The 10,162-nt window shown below is 42.0% G+C and overlaps 1 protein-coding gene across 1 annotated transcript; it reads right to left on the bottom strand.

Annotated features, from left to right (window-relative positions):
* Positions 1-2,904: 2,904 nt before the first annotated feature.
* Positions 2,905-3,420, bottom strand: rprma (reprimo, TP53 dependent G2 arrest mediator candidate a). The gene has a single exon (XM_053440207.1). The coding sequence runs from the start codon at positions 3,211-3,213 to the stop codon at positions 2,905-2,907; it is 309 nt and encodes a 102-aa protein (XP_053296182.1). The 5' UTR covers positions 3,214-3,420.
* Between the last annotated feature and the right edge of the window lie 6,742 nt (positions 3,421-10,162).

The raw sequence follows: 10,162 nt of genomic DNA, 5'->3' as shown, positions 1-10,162 counted from the left end.
CAGGGACCTGGAGCCTCTTCGAGCTCGCAATCAACACCCCGCAGATGCTGTGACAGTGGGACATAGCTCACATAAAGTAGACATGGGACAAAGTAAGCTGATACTGTTTTTACCTGTGCTATAAATATATATATATGTTTAACCAGACTGCAGGTACCTGATGGAAATGAAACCAAAGATTTTTTGCTTTTATTTTATTCTGTGTAAAACTAACAGCACAGTCCCTAATATCCGAGGAGGAGGTTCTGGTAAGCCCTGCAGTGCACCACCTATTTGTTGCCAGATGTATAGACGACTATTTTTGCCATTTCCTAAATCTCTCTGAGCCTTGAGTCACAGTCGAGAAGCTAATATCCTAGAAAGAGTCCCACTGAACTGCTTTTATGATGCAGCTCTTGCCTTATAAACTTTAATCTCCAATTTCTCCAATATCGCTCTAAAATTGATGAGAATCCAGTTTGAATGTGCGGGACGAGCAAACGGCGGTTCAGCTGCAGACAGAGAAGATTGTTCTCTGCTGGATATTAAAGTGTCACAACACTTTCCTGCGAGCTATTCCCAGCACTCACTAATGAAAGCAATCACACAAAACAGCGAGAAACTCCTGTCATGACGTATAGACACTAATTCTTCCTGGTGCATCGCTTTAAAATTTTTACTTCTTCACAGCTCACTTCAAATTTTCATCAATATGATTAGTGATAATTTAACAGTTCAAGTTTTATTTAGTTGTTTTTTTTAAAGCTGGGTATGGTTTGTTTTTTCTACCCTCAAAATCCGTATTTCTATAATGACATGAAATGTTACATTGATGGTTACAGTGTTAATATGTTAATGTATCGGAGTTCTGCCTGAGGAGAAGTTAAGCAAACATCTATTTATATGTTTCGTCATTAGTAAACAACATGTATCTGATTATGCAGCGGCAAGATCTTGATATAGAAGTGTAATTTTATTCCCAGTGATTTTCTCTGTGCTTCTGAAGAATCAGTTTAAATTGCCTTTTTTAATCTGTTGTGACACATTTGAAATGAAAAGTCTCTCGTGGGTTTTTGTTTTGAACGAGGAAAGAAAAAAATGTGATTGAAAAAAAAAACAAGACCTCCTATAAACACTGCGTTCACATTGTAACAATGGGTTTTTGTTGAGACTGTGTCAGAAAGTCGTTGATAGAAATGCAGCAATTTTTGAAGCTGTCATGTTTTGTGGCTCTCCTATTTCCCCCGTAGCCATCAATAGGAAACAGCTTCCAACATAGTGCAATCTAATGAAAACCTGTTGCTTCAACCATCTGAAATCTTTAATCTTTACAAATGTAACGTGCTTTGTCACTTTTCCGGAATCATTATATATTGGACATAATTGTCCCATGTAGGCTAAATCTGAAAGGTCTGTCCCACCCATAGAACAGAAATAATCTAATTAGGATGGATGCATTAACATTTTTTTGTTCCACCTTCAATTTGACCAGCTGCTTCCAGCCTCTACACACAGAACATCACATTATGTTGAAGTTTACAAAGCGTTTGAACAATATTTGTAAAGATTAATTTCTCCAAATCCAACATAAGGACGTGCAGCATGTCTGTGGCCTCACGCAGTGGCTGGTGCGTCAGTCTTGACAAGCTACCATGTCGTCCGTCACCAGGCAGCGCCGAGCAAAATTTAGGGGTTGAAGGACGTTTCACATAAAAGAAAGTTAGTCGATTCAACCTACTCAGCTGTGCATCCGAAGCACAGGTGGGCAATCAGACAGCAGCATATTGCCTGGTGGCTTCATCCTGTCCAGGGTTGACAAGACACGTCATTTCTGAAGCTGTGGGCTTCACCCTGGTGAGTCGGCATCCAGGTTCGCTGGGAGCAGAGCACAACAGATGCTTGGATGGTAGAGGGGTGGGGGGAGGAAAGGATGTAAAACGCTTCTCTGATCCAAATCTGACCCAGACACTGAATGCCCTCGGATGAGGATGAAGATATTGTTTTGTTTTTCATCTGAAATCTTAATGGGGAATATTTTGAGAACGTTTTCAGCAGCTTACACCAAAAGACAACAAATGCAGCTGTTTAAATTGAATTGACATTTACCTCGTGTCTATAAATAGAAAAAGCAAATGACAATAATGAATGAGAGGAGAATATCTTGTGTGGATTCATTTTTTCAGGCACTCGCTGCTCCTTATGCCACAGAGAAGGTATCCGATTAAATAGATGCTCCTAACATGCCAATTTATCAGCATCAATAGAGTTAATTCTGCTTTGTTAAAATATATTTTATGCTTGCTATAATATAATTAAAAAAATATTAAGAAGCTCTTTTAGTTTTTCTTTTATTGAATGACTTTGGCACAGGGTATGGGTGAGGGCTTCATGGTAAGAAATAGAGAAAAACTTTAATTACATAGTGAATTTATTCCAATTTACACGATACATGGCATGTTGGGCTTCCTCCATCGCCCACGCTCATATACACTCAAACAGTTATCACCAGGAAGTCCAGAGAGAAACAGTAATTTATATGTTGCATGTTGTATGCAAAAACCCATACAACATACATAAAACACCTTACACATTAAATTCTCCATTGCTTTAGCAACATGAGAGGGAAGAATTAAGCAGCAGGTGAAAGAGGACTTTGCCACTGACATGACAAAGGACGCTGCTTGGACAGATTGTGCTCCATCTACTGAAATTACACAACAGTGCTTGGTTGAATACTTTATAAACATATAGAGGCTGAAAACGCACTATACCTCTTGGAGATGCATGAGTCTGTTGGCGTTAAAAAAGCCACCCTAACCCCGCGGGGTTCAGCTGCCTCTTACATGGCGACTGACGCACCAAATGTGAGAAGAGGCAGAATAGTCTCCAACATCTCTCCATCCATCGAGATCCACCTCGTCAGTGTCAATAAGCTCCGACAATGACGGCCTCCGCTTCTTTGGAGGGTCTCCTGTCCGTGACCAAGAAGTTGATCATCCCCTCGGACTTTATCAGGAGGTTGCAGCCCAGGAAGAATATGCCAAAGACCACGGTGAGGGACAGGACGCACATGACGGCGATCTGGACCACCCTCATGATGAAGAGGCTCCTCTCGTCCGGCGCCGCGGCCACGAAGCCATTGTCAGTCACCACGGAGGAAAAGTTGCAGCAGAATAACTCCTCCGTCTTGTTGAACAGTGCGCCCTGCGTCTGGTTGAACCCCGTGCTGTTCATCTTCTCTTGTCTTTGTTGGAAATCAAACTTTCAGTGCAGACCCGTGGAGAACGACGCGCTGGGAGACAACAAGCCCAGAGAAATAGTCATCAAGTCAGAAGTGATGCTGATGCTGAGGAGGAGGAGGAGGAGGAGGATGAAGAGAAAGTTCCGTCACATCAAGCAGAGCCCTACTGGAGTTCAACACGCTGCTGTGGCATCGCATTACTCGAGGTTTCATCTGTTCTGCTGCCAGTTTCACAGCGGAGTGAATCCACCAACCCGCTGTTTAACAGCCTGACTCTACCTGCGAGTGACAGGACAGACACTGCAAGAGCGCCACCACGCGACCAGACAGCACTGTGCATGTTTATATTCAGTACAGAGTGCGTGTTTGTGTGCGTGTGTATGTGTGTGCGCGCGTGTGTGTATGTCTGCTTGTGTGTGCAACCTTCTACAACAGCCCTGCAATAAATATAAGGTGTGATTTTTTGTTGATACTGAGATGTGTATTATAGGGTAGACGCTACGAAACAGTATTGTTGTGAATGAAAAACTACTACTACTACTACAAGTAATAATAATAATAATAATATAGAAATATTGTTAATATGCGGCAGATTGATAGGTTACAAAATACCATAATCAAAAATGACCATGAACTTGAAATGAACACCTTTGTATTGTACACGGTATTGTCACAAATGACAACTAAATACAGCATTAGTCATCACATTGTGCTCTAAATTAGACTTTTAAACTTTCTGGGGTTTTAAATCATGAAAAAAAATGTATATCTAACTAGTAAAGCATGTAATTTAGTATATTTTGTGATCTTTAAGAGTTTTCCCTTTTTTGTTGACATTTTATCATTGAAGATAGTTCAACCTAAACAACAAATTAACAGGAAAAACAGAGGCTATTTACCTGGCTGGTGATCATTTTGTCACAATTAGTCAAATTTTCCAATTTCCAAATAATGTATTGATTGTAGTGGCAGTTCATCACTCATGAAATGTTTTCATTTTACTGCTCCTACGCAAAGCCATGAAAGCTCTCTGTGAGACTAGACTGACATCTAGTGGAGGATTTGAATATAATGTGGTTACAGTGTTTTTTTATTGTATGTATCAAATGCTGAGCTCAGATTTGCTCTACTACATTGCCTAGAGGCCGATGCAACGATGCAACACTGAGGCTCTCTCATCAGGAGCAGCAGATGGCAGCATTATTCAACAGGATTCCACGAAGGCCTCAAAATAGCTGTGATGTTGCAGGATACACAAACCTGTGAATTCACCTATAGACACACGTGCAGTCATTTTAGCTGTTGATGTCACCAGTGTGCTGATGTCCGTGTGGACTTCAAGCCACATCCTTTCTGCTGTTGGTAAAGTCGAAACAAACTCCAACATTGTTTATCATGTTAAAAAACACCACCTTCCCTCAGGACCTAAAATTATCCTTTAGAATTAAAAGAAATAATAATGTGACAATTATGTTTATTATTTTTAGAGGTTAAATTGTATGTTTTTTTTCAGCGTCTTTATTACTTCAAATCATGGCCTAGGATATTTTCTTTCTTATTCTACACAGTTCCATCTGTCAAAATTTTTTGGGGATAGAACACTTACAACTTCAAAAAGCATGAAGAAGAAAATAACTTCCAGGGAGTGAATGGACTATAATGTCAGTGACGAAGGGGAGGGGCATAGACTGACCTCGACTGTGTGAGGTCATATCTTCATCCCAGGTGGCCAACCGTGATCGTATAGTGGTTAGCACTGCAAATTTAACTGGAGTATTAATTTAATTTAATCTTTTATTTATGTATTTGTGGTTGTAGTCCTGACAATATTAGGAATTCAGTATGTTGGCATTCAGATGGGGAAGAATGGGGATTGAACCCCCAACCGTCTTGTTGATGAACAACCACTCTACCCACTAGGCCAGACCGCCAGTTCATTCCCATGAGAAACTAAGCACACCAAGAAGATGGACAAATTATTGTGTGTGGTGTGTCTGTGTCATTCTATGCTGCTTTTGATACACATTTCAGAGAAATTCTCTACTTTGCTACATTTACTTAAACGTTACTTTATATCAGTTCTTGTTGTTGTGTTTTATGTTCCTATATACATACTTTTTAATATATCTGTACAGTATATTCATACTTGTACATGTTAAATGTTTGCTTAACCTTGTTCTGCTTTGTTGTGCTTGCTTTTCTGTTTATTTGTCCATTTCTGTACTGTAGCGCAAAGGAAAAAAACGGAGTAAACTTCCTTGTACGTGTACATGTGTTTTGAAATTGCTTCATAAATAAATAATATTATTATTATTATTTAGTTGTGTGGACATCCAATTAAATAATGTGTTCCCTGGTCCACCACCATTATGATAACCTTAACCATCACAACTAAATGCCCAAACTAAACCTTATTCTAAACCTAACCATTCATTCACTATTCATTCACTATACGGCTCAATAGAGCCGTATAGTGAATGAATCTGGAATCTTCTCTCAAAAAATACCCCCCCCCCCCCCCACTGGGTTATTCTCTAGCAATAGGTTTCATCCAGTATCTAAAAGCCAAAAATATAAAAGTAACTTTTAAGTAAGGCTGTCAAATATATGTAGTAATGTAGAAAATATTTTCTCTGAAGTGTTTATCAAAAGCAGCATGAAATGACAGCGACACACACACGATAATTTGTCCATCGTGTTAGTGTGCTTAGTTCAGGGTGGAACTCATCAGCTGAAGTGGCCTAGTAGGTAAAGCGTTCGGTCTCTAACAACAGCGACCCCACTCATTCCCATTTTTAAACTGGCAATATGTTACACTTACAATTGGCAGGACATCTTCTATTAATTGCAAAATATCTTACACTATGTTAATTTAAATTAATTAAATATAAAAACAGGGAAATTTTTTATTTAATTTAAAAAAAAAAAAAGCTGCGCGGGCAATTCCTGCGCATTGGGCTTCTGCGCAGAATGTGCTCAGTAGGCTTCTGCGCAGAATGTGTAGTAGGCTTCTGCGCAGAATGTGCGCAATGGGCTTCTGCGCAGAATGTGCGCAGTAGGCTTCTGCGCAGAATGTGCGCAATGGGCTTCCGCGCATGATGTGCGCGCGCAGTTTTTTGCGAACAGCCAAAGTATTTACCATGGGCGAGGAAAGGAGGCGGAGCGCTTTTCACGGCTTCTACCTCCGGTGCGTCCAAGGGCTAGAGGATGATGGTGTGACGTTAATATATTGTTTTACATTGCATGTGTCACGTCATGATAAATCAGTCTCCTATGTCGCCTGTACCAGGAGCCGGTCGGTAACCAGCCGTCTGGACCGCTCCGTGAAGAAGGAGGAGGAGATGTTTCTTTACTTTATTTCTCGGATATACAGCAGGAGCAACACTCGCATCACCTCTAGGTGCTCCGTCACTTCTCCTTATAAACACACTTTTAGCGTATTTTCCCACAATACCCTGGTGCACTACGTCACACACTACAAACTTTCCTTAAAGGGGCAGGCCATACCTGCAACACAACAGCTCTCGGTCTCATATACAGATGGCAAGAGAAAGCAGAGACGCAGACTCAGCAACTACATCCGAGATCCGATGCACCTTATTATTATCTGAGGGATTTTTACACACTGTCTGATAAACATTCCAACAGTAAAGGCAAGGGGTAGTGATGGATAAGGTTTTCTTTAACAAGGTCACTGTCCACCTTAAAACTATGAAATGAACTGGACTATGAACGTGAACTATTCAAAACGGAACTTTGAACTTGTTCATGAGAGTAGTGACCTAGCACAACACTGACACACACACACTGACACACACGCACACACACAACACACACACACACACACACACACACACACACACACACACACACACACACACACACACACACACACACACACACACACACACACACACACACACACACACGCAGCGCCTTCATTAAACGCCAGTGACGCTCCTCTCCAGAGGCACTCGGTGACCGACGTCGCTCTCAGCCAATCAGAGAGCAGGATCGCCACACTACCAGGTGGGTCTGAGCGGAGGTTAGATTGCGGCTCCTCACCAGCTCCAGCATCCAGGGGGAGAACAGGTGCGTGGACACGTTGAACCCGGTGAACGGTGGACACCGTGTGTCCCTCATGGAGACTGTCCTCCGGCTCCACACACGGTGCGAAGGAGTCCGACCAGGTGCCACGAGACGGACAGCGGCGCGGCGGACTGCGGTTGGACCACTACTGTGCACCGACATGGACCGTGACTACTTAAGTGTCGTAGTGAGACGGTGAGGGGGGGCTGTTTCAGCCACCGGAGATCGAACCCGCGGTTTGTTGTCTGCGCTCAACACGTTGTCTGAGAGGACGAGGGGCATCAGTGACAAGAGGTAAGAGCCGAGTGTCCTCCCGCTGCACCACACCTTCCACCGGAGCCCACACCACAACAACATCCCCACCGTGGTGCTGAGGCGAGGGGCTTCTCAGTGGACATTACCATGAGCCGCGTTCATAACTGTGTTTATTTCTGTCGATAATACCACATTGATTCAAACCCTGAATGCACATTAATGCCACTGCCCCGGAGCTAATGTCCTCCATACAGGGGTTTCTGGTCCATACCATAAAGGGGAGGTTGTTTCCTCACTTCACTGTGTGATGTGCAGAGCGTGTCGTCATCATTGCAATTCATGCAACCGATGTAGAGCTCCCTGTTGTTTCAATAGAACTTCAGCAGCCGGGAGAATAAGTCACACAAAATGCTTAAAGCTTGAAAGGGAAGTTGTGTTAGTCCTGACTCACTTGGTTAAAACAAGGCTCCTGTAACCTTGAGGTGGCTGCTTTACACACACACGTCCCCTATCGAGTTCAATACAACTCAAATAAAGACAAAGCTGCTCTTCAAGACAAGGTGAGTTCACATCATTTGAATTAACGCAAAGAATCTTCCTTACAAATTATTTGAACTAGTTTTATTTATAGATATGTATTACATTTGATTAGAGCTGTAATTCTGCAGTAACGAGATCGATTCCCACGTCTTTAAAGTCGCTGCATTGAGAGTATTAATTGTAATGTTTTGTATTTTCTGTTTGTGTTGGTGTTTCTTCTTAGCAGAGCTACGTATTTTGTGTTGTTGTGGTTCGAAGCTTCAGTCATTGGCCTAATGGGCTTACTGGGATAAGCTCTTTAATCACATGCTGTTCCTGGTAGGGCTGGGTATATAGATTTGCATTTTTTCAATAGGGCCCCCTTGTGCCAACATGATAGCTTCTTTAATATATGCACTGGTACAATGACAATACTTTTTAATATTTAGATTATACATTTTTCTTCATAAAATATGCAAAGAAAATCTGTATTTGCTATTTAATACCAGTTTTCAGGTCTTGTCCGTTTTCAACACCTGCTGCCACAGACACAATTTGTTCAGCAATCAGAAGGTATTGATATTCGATGCAGAGCTCTATTTGCTGCTTGTCACAATAGAGACGCAGGTGGTGTGTGATTGGAGGACTGCTGGTTTGAATCCCTAACCAGACAGGATGATCTCTCTTCTCCTAGCCTTGATGAACCCATATGCAAGGCACTTAAACCCCAGTTTATCCGGATACGGTCAGCAGCAGATTACTACGGTTTGTCTCGGCTGCTTTTGAGAAAGTTGATGATTGTGAAGGAGGTAAAGGAGCCCACACCATCCCAGATTTAATAACTTGATCTTCAGCTTTGTCGTCGTATGTTTTCTTCACATGTTGCAGTCATGGCTTCAGTGTCAAGTGTCGATTTTAGGTGAGTACTTACTGAGAAAAAGCACTTAACAGTCTGGCAATTGCTTGGAGTTGTTGCACTCCTGTTAAACGGCTGAGGAATACTTTATTTAGCCCATCGCACTGCACCAGGCATTTCCAGCTAAGACTGTCGCTAACAACACAATTAACTGTCCCTTCAAGAAGCAGGTAAACGTAGCTTGTGAGAGCATGAGAGACCTACAGAGCGCTGCTGAGCAGATAGGAAAACTTCATCTGTGCAGTTGGTTGGGCGTATTGACCCCGGTGTCTTCGGACTAACCAAGTGGTAATAGCGAAACCCAAACATGCCTCAGTCACTGACCAACCTAAGAAGATGTTGGAGATGCCAAAGACCCCATAAAACGATCTGCAATGTGCATGCAGGTTATATTCAACACACACATTTGGACTTTTACTTAGACCAATTTGTTGATTACACTGGGAAGCCTAGGTTGCGTCCATATACTTGGGGTTAGAAGTCTATAAATGGTGTGTGAATCCACTGGAACCCACTGTGCTGTGATCTGAGGCTGAAGCTCCTGATGCAGCTGGACAGATGCTGCCTTGTTTGTGAATGAGATAAGAGATGGCCCCGGGCAGTGGTGTCGGAGCCTGTGATGGACATTTAGACAGCGAGCGGAGAGGAGTCTCTCTCTCTGTCTCTGTCTCTGTGTGTGTGTGTGTGTGTAATCATTACCATACTGCAGGAGAAAGAATAAAGAAATCTGCCAGGTTCCCCACAGGAGTTGCTGTAGGTACTCTAGTAGTTTTTTAAAGTAAAGTGTAATGTTAGTTACTATTCACACATGCATAGAGGCTACACTGGCTCTCCTGTACGTGATGTACCACAACCACTTACGTTAGAATGAAGCTGTGAATCTGATATCTCTCTTAACTCTGATACTTAATTATCTACTGTGTTGTTTATGTTGTGGTATTTCCTTTCTGTAATCAGTGACTACAATTCTTCTGTTTATTTGTATTTGATCATCTTTGGCTGAATTCCCATTGATTTCTCATTATCCTTTCATAAGCCTCAGTCAGTAAAAGCCTATGATTTTGGTCAAGTAGATATTCAGTTTGACAGAAAACTATGTAGTTGTTGTTTTATCAGAAATATTGCGAGCCATATATCCCATGCCAGAAATTGCCTTGGTATGA

The sequence above is a fragment of the Pleuronectes platessa genome, chromosome 14 (genome assembly GCF_947347685.1).
Source record: "Pleuronectes platessa chromosome 14, fPlePla1.1, whole genome shotgun sequence".
Classification (NCBI taxonomy): Eukaryota; Metazoa; Chordata; class Actinopteri; order Pleuronectiformes; family Pleuronectidae; genus Pleuronectes; species Pleuronectes platessa.
This window is presented reverse-complemented; position numbering and strand designations above follow the sequence as displayed.